General features: G+C 41.7%; 1 protein-coding gene across 1 annotated transcript; it reads right to left on the bottom strand.

Annotated features, from left to right (window-relative positions):
* Nucleotides 1-9787: 9787 nt before the first annotated feature.
* On the bottom strand, nucleotides 9788-14093 carry RPL22L1 (ribosomal protein L22 like 1). The gene is made up of 4 exons (XM_052642513.1): nucleotides 14085-14093; nucleotides 12239-12331; nucleotides 11953-12074; nucleotides 9788-10695 (listed from the first exon to the last, which is right to left on the bottom strand). Exons 1-4 carry the CDS (start codon nucleotides 14091-14093, stop codon nucleotides 10551-10553), a joined length of 369 nt encoding a protein of 122 aa, XP_052498473.1. The 3' UTR covers nucleotides 9788-10550.
* Nucleotides 14094-16560: the final 2467 nt, after the last annotated feature.

The following is a 16560-nucleotide window of genomic DNA, read 5'->3' as shown; positions in this document are numbered from 1 at the left end:
GCCCCTCCTCCAACTTCGTAGTTGCCTCTGGCTCTTTCTGGAAATGGAGGGGTTGGCGGAGAAACAGACTGAAAAGTCTGATGTAAGAGCAATGGTTTGGTGGCGTGGCTCTCTGGGCAAGAAGAAAATTTGAGCCTTATTCTTCATCTCAAATGATACTCTAAGCAAAGAGTGATCCACCATTCCAGTTCTACAGTGGGCAAGCCATTAGCCACTGCAGTCACTCTTAGGGGAATTCGGGACAGAAATAAACAGGAAATATTCTGTGCTTTTTTTATACTGAAACTAGATAGTGAAGATTCATATCTAACGAATAATTGCAATAAGCCCATATTCTTGCATCTTCCCATACACAGAAAAGCACTAAAATCATTAACTAGAGACGTCTGTTCTTTTTGAATAGCAGTAAGTAATCTTCTGACATTAGACTACATTTTTTTCCCCAGCAAAACACCTCATACGTTTCATGGTTCCTCCCTTACCTCTTCAGAGCAGTTCCTCAAAGCTATCTAAGAGGCTGTCTCCTGGACTATAGTCCTCAGTAAGGTCCATGAATGAAACTAAATTCACAAATTTTATCTTGTATGCTTCTATTTCAGTAGACAACACGTATCTGCATTTCTCAAAGATTTATCACTGAGAATCTTTATATATAATATTTATGACATGGGCAGTGCCTCTTCTTAGAACTTTCACTCCTCTTGTAGCCTCTGAGTACTTGGTAGTTCATTCTGCACAAGTTATTTTTGTTTGGGGTCCTATCTCTCTCCCAGGAAATCCTCTTAAGTGGACAAACATTTAACTCAGGCCTGGTCCTTCTTCATGGATCACATTTGGTCCAGAGAAACATTTGTTCATCCTTGCATCTGTGGACATGCATCTCCCATTGCTCTGCTGCTGGCAAACTGCTCTGGCCACCACTGCGGGCCTTGGTTTCTCAAGGTTGAGTCAAACACTCAGGAGTCTAGGTGTGTTTATAGTCCTGGTGTGTAGATAGTGAACTAAGATTACAAAACTGGAACCTGAGCACCTCTTTGCAAGGTCTACAGAGACTAAAAAAACCTCACTTTGGAAGTGGGAAAATTTGCCACCTTCAATTTTGTTCTCAGTTTTGTGGATCTCAGCTGAAAAGCAAGAGAAAGATCTCATTGTAAAAGTTTATTTCATGTCTATATGAAAAGTATAGGAGTGATGAAATACAGAATCTTCCAAGCTGTTTCTAGAAAGCAGTGGGCCAGCTCCCATGATTGACTTTATTACAACAGAGATAGGTGCCAGACAACTGCTAAAGCAGTTTGTGGGTCTCAAGCAGTAAACAAAACAAAATATTGGTTCTCCTAAGAAGCTGAATGGAGCCAGTTGAATGTGTATCACTGTGAGAAAGAACTGTCTGTCACAGAGAGAGAAGTTTCTTACTAAGGCCTTTACAGGGAATGACCACTGAAGTCAGATAGACCTGGAGTTTATTAGCTGTGTAACCACAGGTAGACAGTTCAGCACTCTAAGCCCTTGGTTTTCTGACTTGTAAAAGGGAAATAATAGTGAATGTGAAGAATGGCTGTGGAGATGAAATGTTGGGTGTGAAAAAGACTAAAAGAGAAGTCCCTCCATGAGTGGTAACCACCATCACCATCCTTCCTCTGCCTACAATCCCTTTTTCTTCCTTGCCCCATTAATTCCCACTCTCCCTTAAAGGTAGCTCAGAGTCAGCCATCTTTCCAGTAGCATTCCTGGACTCCTTTCCCCCTTCATTATGGTATATGATGCTTCCAAAGCATCTTGTGATATCTCTACTGTGTCACTAACCATACTTACCTGAAATTGTAAAGTTACTTCCCCCAACTGGAACTGTGGGCTCCTTGAGTATAGAGAACACTGTACTTCTGAGAGTAGTGTTATTAGTATTATTAGTATTTCCCACATTAGCAGTGTTATTAGTCTTGTTAGTATTTCCTACATGGGAAAAAGAAAGGTAAAATTATGTTTACCTCTCAAATTGTATAGTACAGCTCAGAAGATAGGACCTGGAAGAACAGAAATCCATGACCTGGCATTTGTGACATATGTGGGATCTGTGTAATTCACACCATCCCACCTCAGAGATAGGGAAAGAGCAGTCTATGTTACTTCTTCCCTCCCTTGGGAGAAAACATATCCAGTTGATCAAAACTGAGATCCTTGATTCCTAGTCTGAGTCTTTGGATCATAGAACTCTAAGGCAGGAAAAAGCTTTAGAGAGTGCTTCATCATGGCAGGAGAGGGGACTATCTCAAGCAGCTTGTGTGTCTTAAAAACTGTACTCAACATTGTAAGTTTATATTTGGAAAAGTTAAAGAAGGACCTTACTTTGCTGAGTTTTGGGATGGAAAGCACTCAAAAACCTCAGTTGGTGGGGATAGGTGTGGGTCAATCATATCATGAGGAGGGCAACCAGAACCGGGGCAGGGAAGCATGACGTATCTGTATTTGTCAAAAGGAGGCAGGCATTACAGGAAGCGTGACAAACACCAACCTATTTCCAACCACTTATCTGCATACTAATGAGGAAACAGGTGTGTCCAAGGAGACACATCGTGTATGCAAGCAGAGGCAGGAGTTGTGTTTCTCCACTGCATCTCAGCCTGACCTTGGCTTTGTGTGGTGAACAAGCGGCACAGCCCGAGAGCAGGAGGAACACTGAGAGAGGACAGAAAGGCAGAAGCTGGTGTGATCCTGAGAAAGCCAGCGGTCTAAGACCCAATGTGCTTATATGCCAAATGGGGGAGACAACATTCTACCACACGGGGCTGCTAAAGACCAAAAGAGAAGGTAAGTTCTTTCATAAAATGCAACACGTTATTTAAAGGTGACCTTTCTAGCATTTGCAGGAGAAAGGGAGACTTGGGTCGGGAAGATCCCCTGGAGAAGAAAATGGCAACCCACTCCAGTATTCTTGCCTGGAGAATCCCATGGACAGAGCAGCCTGCTAGGCTACAGTCCATGGGGTCACAGAGTTGGACACGATTGAGCCACTTAACTTTAACTTTTTCTAGCATTTAAATCATCCAACTTGAAAAAGAGACACACACTTAAGCTATACCTGTAGACTCTCCAACCACAAACAAGGATTTCCAGAAAAGTAGAAAAATTAATGCTAATCAAAACTTTTTTTTAGCACTTTTTAATGAGGGGAAATTGTATAAGTGGATAGCCACATGGAAAAAAGAAAGGTAAAATTATATTTACTTCTCAAATTTGCAAACCAGGATAAGTTCTAACTAGAATAGAGACCTAAATTTTAAAAATGAAACCATATAAGCATCAGTGAATTCTCCTATAACCTAGAAACAGGGAAAATATTTTTAACCCTGACTCAAAAATTCTGAAACAATGAGGAAAAGATTAAGATTTAATTGCATCAAAATAATACTTCAACAAGACAAAACAAAAAAACCATAAAGGCATATTCAAATTAAAAACAAAAATTACAACTTAAATTCACAGACAAGAGCTTAATAGCCTTAATTTAGAGGGAGCTTCTAAAAATAAAGAATAAAAAGACCAAGAATACATCTTAGAGATATAAACAAGTGGCTCACAGAAAAAGAAATGTAAATACTCCTTAACTTATTAAGTGACACTCAGTATCACTCATGGGAGAAATACAAATTAAACGATCCTGAAAGCAATGTCTTACCTATCAGACAAAAATACCCAAGTGGGACAATAAAAGCTGTTGGTGATACTGTGGGCAAATGGACATTTTCATATATTGCTGGTGGTGAAGGAGGAAACAGAATAAGCTCTATCTTGAAAGCAGGATTCCATCTTGGGCCGGACTGTGGACTTTGAGCTATATGCCCAGTATCTATGGGAACGAGATATCAACTTGAAAACCAGGCCCCCAGAAGGAAGAGCCCCAGGGCTTGTACCTAGACTCTCCACCACCTAAAAGAATACCCTAATTATCTGTGTAACCGAATAGAATCATACATTCTACTTATTAGGGTATGACCACAGGCCTATTGATAATTGTCCACTGTTAACTACCTAGGCTTAAGGCATATGAATCACAGGTTAACTTTGATTGTATCTTTCTTTTTCCTTTGTTCAGACTAGCTTCAGGGAATTTGGGGAGGCAGGTTTGTGCACATACACTTAGGGTATGTAAGGTTTTCACATAAAACTAGTCAGGATCCTTGGCTAAGAGGAGACGTTGGTGTAATAAACTGCACTCCACTATCTGCACTGTCCTTCTGAGTGAGTTTGTTTCCCGGAACGTGTGACTACAACAGTGGGAAGGCTGCTGCTGCTGCTGCTGCTGCTAAGTCACTTCAGTCGTGTCCAACTCTGTGCGACCCCAGAGACGGCAGCCCACCAGGCTCCCCCGTCCCTGGGATTCTCCAGGCAAGAACACTGGAGTAGGTTGCTATTTCCTTCTCCAGTGCATAAAAGTGAAAAGTGAAAGTGAAGTTGCTCGGTTGTGTTGACTCCTAGCAACCCCATGGACCTCAGCCTACCAGGCTCCTCTGTCCATGGGATTTTCCAGGCAAGAGTACTGGAGTGGGTTGCCATTGCATTCTCCGGGGAAGGCTACTGGGAAGGTAAAAAAGTAGAACCCTCATGGAGGAAAATCTGGCAATATATAGTGAAATTATACATTCATATATCTTTTGACCTAGGAATCTCACTTCTGGGAATAGGGTCCAAAGATTTAATGGCAAAAATAAGAAAAGACACATGCATGAGGCTTTTAATCACAGTGCTATTTACAGTAGGAAAGGCTTGGAAACAACTCCAATGTCCATCAGTAGGAACTGGTTGACTGAAGTGTGGACACACATGGGAATGATGACTCCATGATACTATTAAGGAAAAATAAGTAACATGGAGAAAAGTGAGTACATTCATATCTCTTTTAAATGGATGGATAAACCATAATGGGCTTCCCTGATGGCATAGCAGTAAAGAGTCTACCAGCAATGTAGGAGACAGAGGTTCAATCCTGGGTTGGGAAGACCCCTGGAGAAGGAAATGGCAACCCACACCAGTATTCTTGCCTAGGAAATCCCATGGACAGTGGGGCCTGGCAGGGAGCCTACAGTCCATAGGCCACAAGGAGCTGGACACAACTGAGAGACTAAACAACAACAACTGACCATAATATCCTTTTAAATGGCTACCTGCAGGGGAAAGGAGGAAACAGACTAAAGGGGACTAAATACAGGAGTTAGACTTCTTTAAACACACTTGGTTTTGGACTTTGAAGCCTTGCAAATACATTACAGAAATATAAAACATAAAAAGATTTTAAGCAAACTTTTAAAATCAAAAGTAAAATGAAACAAATGAACCCATGGATCAAGTCTGTGTCATAGCCATAGAGCAATGAATCATCTCCACTGATTTTAAAACACAGGACTTTGTTCATTCGTCGTGGATATATCATGAGGACACAAAGAACTGCGAAACAACCCTAAACTGCAGAGTCATCGTATTAGAGGCAGTAGTATTGCTATTGCTTTTTTGAGACTATTATGTGTGGACTGTAAGGTAAAGCAAATGAGTACTGGTGTTGGTGACACTGAAATTTTCAGCGTGGGAAAAAGGAAACATGGCTATACAATAGATGAGGTTACAAACACCCTGCTATCCTGAATTTGTGTTAGATTTGTATTATTTAATCAGTGTTAACTCATTAAACTATTTTCTCTTGAAAAAAAAAAAAGTGTATTTTCTTGCTCTGTTCACGGAAAAGGTCTAGAAACAATGACCAAAGCAGTAGCAAAGAGCACCTCTAACACAGTGGCCAGAGGACAATGTTAGATGATAGTACTGAGTCTGGGAGGTGAGGAATCATGAAAATCCAGATTGTGGGAAATTCTATGGGACAAATGATCAACAAATAAATTGGGAGGGGAAGAGGGAGAGAGGCAGAGACAGAGAGAAAACTCTAGATTAAAGGAGATTTTGAAGAAATCAATTAATTGCAACACATGGACCATATTATAACCCTGATTTGCTCAGGTGAAAAGTTATCTGTGGAAACTTAAACACTGATTGGACACTGAATAATATAAGAAAATATTGTTACTTTATTATAGGTATGATAATGGTATAATGAAAGTGTTAGTTGCTCAGTCATGTCCGACTCCGCGACCCCATGGAGTGTAGCCAAGCTCCTCAGTCCGTGGGATTCTCCAGGCAAGAATACTGGAGTAGGTAGCCATTCCGTTTTCCAGGGAATCTTCCTGACCCAGCCCAGGGATTGAAGCTGGGTCTCCTGAATTGCAGGCAAATTCTTTACCATTTGAGCCACCTTGGCATAATGGAATTAACACACTCTCACCTATATTCCTGCCCACCACCCCCATTCCAACACATATACCACTTTGTTTCTAATTTCACCTCATCCTACTCTCCACCAGGGGCTTCCTTGGTGGCTCAGCTGGTAAAGAATCCTCCTGCAATGCGAGAGACCTGGGTTCGATCCCTGGGTTGGGAAGATCCCCTGAAGGAGGGCATGGCAACCCGCTCCAGTATTCTTGCCTGAAGAATCCCATGGACAGAGGAGCCAGACGGGCTAAAGTCCATGAGGCTGCAAAGAGCTGGACACGACTGAGTGACTAAGCACCGCTCTCCAGCACACACAGCTCAGCTCAGAGGCCTCCCTGTTGCTCCCTGCCTGTATTAATACCAGAGGCTCTCCTGTTTCAGAGCCTTTGTTCTGTTACTCTCTGTGCCTGGATGTTTCCCCCCAGGTATCTGGTTGGACCCTAGCTCCTTTAGGTCTTTCCTCACTTAAGCTTTTCTCAATTAACCTTTTCCTGACTTTATTGACAAATTCAACAAGCCATCCTCCCTACATTTCTTATCTCTGATTTTTCTTCATAAAATTTACCAGTACATACCAAACGTTCTGGGGCTTCCCAGGTGGCACTAGTGGTAAAGAATCTGCCTGCAATGCTGGAGACGTGGGCTGGATCCCTGGGTCAGGAAGATTCCCTGGAGAAGAAAAAGGCTATCAACTCCAGTATTCTTGCCTGGGAAGTCCCATGGACAGGGAAGCTTGGCGGGTTATAGTCCATGGGGTCACAGTAGAGTTGGACATGACTTAGGGACTAAACAACAATGAAAACAACAATCATACACGTTACTCTCTTCCTCCACTGGAGTATAAGCTTCAAAACACAAATGTCTATTTTGTACTTCAGTATGGTTCAGTCCTTGGGTCAGAAGATTCCATGGGAAGGAAATGGCAACCCATTCCAGTATTCTTGCCTGGAGAATCCCATGGACAGAGGAGCCTGATGGGCTTCAGTCCATAGGGTCACAAAGAGTCGGACAGGACTGAGTGAGTACTACTATCAGCAGTTCTAGCATGCAGCTTTTCTCAAAAAAAAGTTAAATGAATGTGCTTATCTCAACTAACTTGCCAACTCCTTAAAGGCATATGTATCTTACTTGGCAAAATGTGTCTAAGCTTCAGCACGCAGGATCAAAAGTTAAAGTAACTGTTTTCTGAAAGATTAGGAGGGAAATAAGGAGGCAGTTGGTGTTTGCAATACTTTATCCTCACCCTGCACTCTCCACAGGCAATTTCACCCATGTCCACTGTTTTTTCTACTACCCATGTGCAGAAGACAAGCAGGTTATCTTCACCTAGATCCTTCCTCTGAGCTCAAAACTTGTACTGTATTCAAGTTCATACTTGACACTCTCTGGACCTCAAATTCAGCGTGGCCTAAACCTACTTCTTCCACTGTAACCAAACTCAGCAAACGCCACCATCTAAGCCCACTGTATGTCACCCTTGACATTTCTCCCATTCCACCAATGTCCATCACCCAGCCCCCCAAATTTTAGCCTCTGAAAAATCCCTAAATCATCTACTTGCCCATCTCCAACACCTCATTCTTCTCTACCATCAAGCATCGAGCCATAAGCCTCCTGTATCCTTGCATCCAATATGTGCTTAGTTGCTCAGTCGTATCCGACTCTTTGCAACCCCATGGACTGTAGCCCACCAGGCTCCTCTGTCCCTGGGGATTCTCTAGGCAAGAATACTGGAGTGGATTGCCATGCCCTCCTCCAAAGGATCTTCCCAACCCAGGGATCAAACCCAGGTCTCCAGCAATGCAGGCGGATTCTTTACCGTCTGGGCCACCAGGGAAGCCCAAGAATACCAGAGTGGGTAGCCTCTCCCTTCTCCAGAGGATCTTCCCAACCTAGGAATCCAACTGGGGTCTCCTGCATTGCAGGCGGATTCTTTTACCAGCTGAGCTACCAGGGAAGCATCCAATATGACCTCCACTGAAAACCATTCTTCATAAAGCAGCCACTGATCTTTATCAAAATGCTTACCTCATTGGATTCTCATTACCCTCTACTTAAAATTCAGCACTTTCCCATAGCTCTGGATTAAAAGGAGGCATCAACTTCTGTCCTACACGGGGTGGCTTCTACTTAATTCTTCAGATTCTTCTCATGACCTATCATTCTACTCCAGATGCATGGTATACCAACCAGACCCCCAATGTCCTGAGAATTTTAGCTATGCCGTTCCCTCTGCCTGAAACACCCTTTTCTCTTTACCCAGAGTTGACTTTGCCTGTTCTAGGTCAGCTCAAACACTTCCTCACTTCGTTCCATTGACCACATCAAACTCTTTTAAAACCCCTTTGTTATACTTTAATGCAATTTTCCTCACCATGTGGTCAGTTTCCCTCACAATACCAGAAAGCAGGCTGTTTTTACTTCTATGCATCCACCATGCCCAACAAAGCACACAGTAGGATGTTGGTGGAAAACATGAGAAATTCAAATGGGGCAGAGTTAAGGGAGGAGTGGCTGTGTTAACTTTGGTGAGTACTTAAAGCTCTTAACAGAATGAAAACATTCCCCAAACCAATTACACACACATCTATATTTAGTTGGAACAGTCAAAATCTGGCAAAACTATTCTACTGGCATTAGGATTCATGGCCCATCTAAGTACCTGAGGTACTACCACCACCCTGAGATATGGCTCTAGTACCTCCCTTCCATTAATTCTCATCTACAATTTGGAGATTGTTAACCATTCTGCTTAAAGAAAGTGAAGAGGAACTAAAGAGCCTCTTGAAAGTGAAAGGAGTGGAAAAGTTGGCTTAAAGCTTAACATTCAGAAAACTAAGATCATGGCATCTGGTCCCATCACTTCATGGGAAATAGATGGGGAAACAGTGGAAACAGTGTCAGACTTTATTTTGGGGGGCTCCAACATCACTGTAGATGGTGATTGCAGCCATGAAATTGAAAGACGCTTACTCCTTGGAAGGAAAGTTACGACCAACCTAGATAGCATATTCAAAAGCAGAGACATTACTTTGCTGACAAAGGTCCAACTAGTCAAGGCTATGGTTTTTCCTGTGGTCATGTATGGATGTGAGTTGGACTGTGAAGAAAGATGAGCACCAAAGAATTGATGCTTTTGAACTGTGTTGTTCAAGACTCTTGAGAGTCCCTTGGACTGCAAGGAGATCCAACCAGTCCATTCTAAAGGAGATCAGTCCTGGGTGTTCTTTGGAAGGATTGATGCTAAAGCTGAAACTCCAATACTTTGACTCATTGGAAAAGACTCTGATGCTGGGAGGGATTGGGGGCAGAAGGGTACGAGAGGATGAGATGGCTGGATGGCATCACCAACTCAGGGAGTTGGTGGACAGGGAGGCCTAGCATGCTGCAACTCACGGGGTCGCAAAGAGTCGGACACGACTGAGCAACTGAACTGACTGCTTAGATTTCATTTACACATTGTACAAAGATAGACTGTTGATCAAATCTTTTATTATATAGTTACACCCAACTGTGTTTTTGCTATATACTTTTAACTTGAGGACGTCTGTAAAACCAGTACATTAGATAAATCCTGAAATTCCACTAGCTATAAGCTATTTAAATATTGCTTATACAAATTATTTGGGGGCAGGTGGACAAAAGCTTATTTACAAAACAGAAATCAGATGCAGAAATCTTATGATTACCAGGGGATACGGGGGAGAAGGATACACTGGGAGACTGACACTGGCATGTATACACTACTATACATAAAACAGATGACAGCAGGAAATGGCAACCCACTCCAGTATTCTTGCCTGGAGAATCCCATGGACAGAGGAGACTGGCGGGCTACAGTCCATGGGCTTGCAGAGTTGGACACAACTGAAGCAACTTAGCATACATAAAACATATAACTAAAAAACTGCTGTTATAGCACAGGGAACTGTACTCAGTACTCTGTAATGGTCTATATGACAAAAGAATGAGTGGATATATAACTCATTCACTTTGCTATATACCTGAAACTAACACAACACTGTAAATCAACTACACTCCAATAAAATTATAAAAAAGTATTAAAGGAAAACCAGCACCGTATGAACAGCATACACTTAAATAAAAGATGAATGTTTAACATACAGAGTAATGTTTTTTATTCACTGATAGCCTAAAGGTCCATTTCAAGATGTTTCTTTTGTATGCTTAATTAGTTTTATTAGCAAGCAAAGCCCTATGAAGGATGGCATCATCTAGTCCTCAGACTCAGATTCATCTTCATCTTGACTAATCTGGAAGTAACGAAGCTCGTAAGTCTCCTTGTCAGATGCAACCACACGAAGCCAATCACGAAGATTGTTCTTTTTAAGGTATTTCTTGGTAAGGTACTTCAAATACCTTTAAAATAAAAATAAATTTCATTAAATATAATACTTAATAAAGGCCTATATAAGATGCACTGTCATATTCATCTTCCGTGTTCCTAGTTCCCTCTAATTATTTCATTTGTACTAAACATTGAGCAAGGCTGCTAGGGATATAAGGTAGCATTCTCAACCCCAATTAGTATCAATTTATGCCCTACAACAAAACCCTTATTCTCCCCCACGCTCACAATAAACTTTATATGCTGGAGACTAATATGAAGGATAGCAGTAATAGTAGCTTCCTCTTCAGTCTTACTGCGACGTTAGATTTTTAAATTAAACAATATCTCATTCTTCAAATGTTACAAGCCAATATCAACATTCTCTTTACCACCAATCTCCCTAATTTCAATCCCATCTTGGATCAACAAGAGGCAACCTGTCAACAGGGCTGAATCTCATTCACAAGTTCAAGATTTTCCAGTCTTAAAACATGCATATGGCGCAGTCCTTGTAAAAAAAGCTTTCAGCGTGGCCTGATTTCATTATTCCAATCACTCTCCATTTATGTTTTACAATTCTAAACTCCTACGCATTCCTCTCAAGCTTCCCTGCCCTCTGTCAATGTTGCTACCCATTAGGAATCTCATTCCATTGGCAACACTAAGCTTACTCTCAGGTTCTCCGCAAACTCCTGCTATCCCAATCTCTACCTGCAATGCAGTAATTACATTATTGCATTTATAACAGTTATCTGCATGTTCGTAAGAACCTTGGGGACAGATACTTCATCTCCAAGTTCCTAGTGACTGATTCACAGCCATAGCTAGTATGTACTACCACCACAGGCTTCTAAGTCTTTGGCTCACTCCTGTATTTCATTTAGATGAAGCTTTGCCTGACCACTTTAAACAACAACTTCCTTTATGCACTTACACACAGCTCTTATCAACTACTTACATTACTGCATTTCATTATCTCTCTTCTATGCTTAAATTTAAGTTCCTTGGTAGTGGCTACCTAATGTGTTTGGTTCATGCTAGGCTATGCAGTAACAAACAGTGCTGTCACTATGAAGTATTAATATTTACTATCTGTTAAGAAAACTTTAATGAATGAAAACTGGCCACAGGACGAACACTAGAGAAATTTACCTCTGACTGGCTGCTCTATTAGAAGCTAGGACACTACTCCCGTATCACACAACAGACATGTTTCTTCAAACACATTCTAATATTACAGCACTCAACACTGTTTAAACAAAACACGATGGAAAACACATACCAACCTTTTAGAGAACTGTTTCTCAGAAACGACTATGATTTTATTCTTGAAGCGTTCAATGTGAACGACATTCCCAAGATTTCCAGTTTTTCCATTCACTTTAACCTTTTCCCGCAGAAATTGTTCCTATTTTAAAACAGAAAAAATGCCACACTAGGGAAGAAAACCCTAGATATTCACTAGGGAAGGTACCCTAGGAACAGAGATTAGGTTAAAATCCAAGATTATATAATTCATTATTAGAAATTCTACTAAAATGATAAAACCAAGCTGAGTAGAGTGATACTTACAAAATTTCCAGAATCAAAAATTCCATCTTCTACTGGATGAGTAAGATCCAAATTAAACTTCCAGGTTGACTTCTTAGGCTTCTTGTCTTTCTTCTACAGAAAAGTTAATGTAAGTATGGCTCTCTACAACAATTTATTCACATATAAAAGCAAAACCCTGTTATCAGTGCAGAGATGTACAATGAGGCTATATATGTTTGAAATGGTGCAAAATTCTACACCCTAAGTTTTTCTAACCTGGCTATGAGTAGGGGAGTACACTCATTAACTTAAGTTTCATGAAATCCGCTGGAAATTTCCCTTGTTCATCATATAAATGTTTCACAACTGCAAAATACAAGAAAGCTCAAAGTACTTGGTGACCTATAGTTTCCTTCACCAAAAGATTCCCAAGAATCCTATTTTTCAAATGGAAAAAATTACGAAAATCAACCTCCTTTCAACAAGTTACCTAGAGCTTGATCAGAACTTCTAATCAGGTCCATTTTTTCCCCCTCAAATTATCAACACTAAGTTTTGTGGGCTTTTATTATTTTCCAGACGGCACATGTTCAATTTCAAATTACCAGGTATGTCTTTACTACTGCCACCCCCACTGCAGGTGGGGAATCAGGTACCCTACCACTTGGAATCTTTAACCTGTTCTGCTTTTAAAAAAAACATATTTGTGTAAAAATTTTTTATCCAAACTTTGAAACAATCTATGGTTTTTCCAGTAGTCATGTATAGATGTGAAAGTTGGACCATAAAGCAAGCTGAGCGCTGAAGAACTGATGCTTTTTAACTGTGGTGCTGGAGAAAATTCTTTAGAGTCTCTTGGACTGCATGATCTAACCAATCAATCCTAAAGGAAATCAGTCCTGAATATTCATGCTGAAGCTCCATTACTCTGGCCATCTGATGAGAAGAACTGACTCACTGGAAAAGACCCTGATGCTGGGAAAAGACTGAAGGCACGAGAAGGGAACAACAGAGGATGAGATGGTTGTATGGCAACACCGACTCGAAGGAATTAAGTCTGAGCAAGCTCCTGGAGTTAGTGATGACAGGGAAGCCTGGCGTGCCACAGTCCATGGGGTGGCAAAGAGTAGGACACGACTGAGCGACTTAGCTGAAACTGGTATAAGAGAACACTAGGAGCTGGACTTGACTGGGCAATTTATACCTCTGAGTACCAATTAGGTTTAGAAATGCAGTTTTACCCTAACATTTCAAATGCTCTTTGGATGGCTTTAAAGCTCTTTAACCGGCTTTAGGTACTGGTTCCCTTAGTAAGTAAAAACTTTGAAAAACGCCACTTTTACATTCGCCTAAGAGTTCTGGCTTTCACCATTTAAAAACTTTTATCGTGAGATAATGAAGAAACCTCTTCCTAATTTTTAACTTCTCTGAAACTTCTGCAACCGCGGCTATCCCGGAAGTTGAGTGCCTCAGCTCTCTCCCTCCGCCTGGCAAAGCCATTAGACATGCTGGTTACCGACCGTCGCTTCCTCGTGGAAACAAACAGAGTATCATCGGCGTTATCAGGCGCGAGATTAAAAAAGTAATGGCCCAAAGGCTGTCCCACTAGCCCCGTTCACCGTCCTGCCTCCTCTTCGCTCCCTGCGCTGCCACGACCAACCATCGTAAGCCAATTCGGGCCTACCTCGAAATGCACGAGACCGCATGGCAGGCGACAGGAGTTAGGAAAAAACTCACAACCTTTACGTTCGGCTTGTGTTCCTAACCGAAGTCCCCATTTTACCCTTCCTCTGCTTAAAATTAGACGATCTCAACTCGCCAGCTACAAAACTCATCTACAACAGGCGAAAATCAGCTCGCTCCCGGCACCAACACGAACACTCACCGGCGCCATCTTGAAGGCTTGCCGCGCGATGAGAGAGAGCGAGGCTGCCGGCCGCACGTATTTATACCACAGCGTGCTGCGTCACGCGCCGAGAGCGTAGGATCGCCGTCTCTCTGAGAGAACATGGGAGGAGCGCGGAGGCCAGTAACCCAGGAAACCGGGGGTTGGCTCCGAGGGCTGGAGGCAGTCAGTTTACTAGGGAGCGCCGGCGGGCGGGTAGGAGAAACCGTTCACGGTACTGCGCTGGTGACTGCAAATGCTGGTTGACCGCAGTGGTCTCTGCGGTTACTTTCTGGGAGACCGCTCCAGCTGCACACACCCGAGGGATGCAGGAAACGTTTTTCACTAATCGCCCTGGGTCTTTCGTCCAAATCAGGGCAAGGCAGTGTCTCAGGTTCCTTTGGGATCTCCTGTCTTATATTGCAATTATAATCCTCTAGCAAAAAAGTTATTTCTATATATATGCTTTGACCCTTAAGTCTTGTTTTCTAAATGACTGTTGAGGGAAATCAGTGTTTTGTGGAGCCAAAACTAGGTTCTTGAGGGTAAAAAGAAAATCTTTTAAGAGAAAAATACGTAGTGCTCACGTTTTCACACATTGTGTGTAATTTATTATATTTTATCCTATTTATAGGTTTTAGAGTTAATCCTGGGCTTCCCTGGTAGCTTCGCTGGTAAAGAAACCGCCTGTAATGAAGGAGACCCCGGTTCGACTCCTGGGTGGGGAAGATCCCCTGAAGAAGGGATAGGCTACCCACTGCAGTACTTTGGGGTTTTCCTGGTGTTTGAGATGGTAAAGAATCCGCCTGCAGTACGGGAGACTTGGGTTCGATCCCTGGGTTGGGAAGATCTCCTGGAGGAGGGCATGGCAACCCACTCCAGTATTCTTGCCTGGAGAATTCCCGTGGACAGAGGTGCCATCCGCAATGCCTCCCAGTAAACATTCAAGGAATATTTTCAGTTGAGTCGCTCAGTCGTGTCCGACTCTTTGCCACCCATGGACTGCAGCACGCCAGGCCTCCCTGTCCATTGCCAACTCCCAGAGTTTACTCAGACTCATGTCCATTGAGTCGGTGATGCCATCCAAAGAATATTTTGCTGAGATCTAACTACTAAAATGTGCAAGACACAAGAGGATGGATATGTGGTGGTGACATACTTGATAAGAAAAGAAAAAAAAATAGTTTCTGAGCTTTGAAGGATTCTAAGTTGATGTCATTTCAGAAATGTGGCATGCCTCTCAGTGTTCTGCAGTGTTTTTGTTTGTTGAAGTGAAACTCATGCAAGGGGGTGGGGTGGGCAAGTGTAGAGGCTGCGGTGGATTTTTGTTAATTTAGAGAGTGACCCTAAAAAGGGATAGCTGTGTATGTTCTTGGTGAAAATGATTAGTAATAGAGCTATGTTTAATGAAGCATAAAACATGTAGATTCTAAATTGAAGTGTTGAATTCCTAGAATAAATTCATTTCAACTTTTCTTGCTTGTTTGCTTCAGGAACCACTGTAATTTTATTTATTTTATAAACATTAAGGAAGTGAAGTGAAGTGAAGTCACTCAGTCATGTCAGACTCTCTGTGACCGCATGGACTATAACCTGTCAGGCCCTTCCGTCCATGGGATTTTCCGGGCAAGAGTGCTGGAGTGGATTGCCATTTCCTTCTCCAGGGGATCTTCCCAACCCAGGAATCGAACCCAGGTCTCCTGCATTACAGACAGACACTTTACCATCTGAGCTACCAGGGAAGCCCTAGAACAACTGGCATTTTCTCCTCCAGGGCTGCCCAGGCTGAAAAGTAGAAATGATCCTTGTACTATTGATATTTTGAAAATAAGCCATTAATTGAGGCCCTTATTACTTTATTGCTTGTTTTGGCAGTCTTGCGTGCAATGACCAAAAAAATCCTTAAAACCACTAAGTCATTTGTACAAAGTGGATATCAAAAACAATCCCAAGATAATTAAATAGAAACTATAACAGAAAAAAATCTTTTAATTATGAAAAAAACTTAAGAAAAATATTAACCAGAAATGTAAGATAGTAAGATTAAATATTATAAATAACCAAATTTTAAACAGATTCTCTGTCTCCATTATATACGTAGTATATGTACATACATTGCCTATCAACACCCTACGAATATTTTTTATTTTGACAATAGATTCTAAAACATATGAAATAATAGGTGTCTAAAAAGAGCCAAGATAATTTAGAACAATGAAGGGAAGTTGTCTTTTCTGCTATTCAAATATAGATACTATAATATGTGATAGATATATTTCTAATATAACCTTCAATCATTGGGTCTATATTATAATAGTGCCTGAATAGAGCAGTAGAATAAAATATTGAACAATATGGCAGGTTAGATTCACAGGGACACCCTCCCATTTTTTGGAGGCAGAAATGAGCAGTCCTCATGCTCATACCAATTTAGGGCTAGAATTAGTTCTGCTCAAATGGTATGAGACAGCTCCAG

Source organism: Budorcas taxicolor, chromosome 1 (assembly GCF_023091745.1).
Source record: "Budorcas taxicolor isolate Tak-1 chromosome 1, Takin1.1, whole genome shotgun sequence".
In the NCBI taxonomy this organism is placed as follows: domain Eukaryota; kingdom Metazoa; phylum Chordata; class Mammalia; order Artiodactyla; family Bovidae; genus Budorcas; species Budorcas taxicolor.
Note: the sequence above shows the minus strand (reverse complement) of the source record. Positions and strands in the feature narration are given on the sequence as shown.

Excerpts from the sequence above, each read along its gene's own strand:
- RPL22L1 (XM_052642513.1), bottom strand. Across the intron at positions 12,075-12,238 it reads TTTTTGATTCTGGAAATTTT|GAACAATTTCTGCGGGAAAA; the intron begins GTAAGTATCACT and ends GTTTTAAAATAG. Across the intron at positions 10,696-11,952 it reads GAGAAACAGTTCTCTAAAAG|GTATTTGAAGTACCTTACCA; the intron begins GTTGGTATGTGT and ends TTTATTTTAAAG.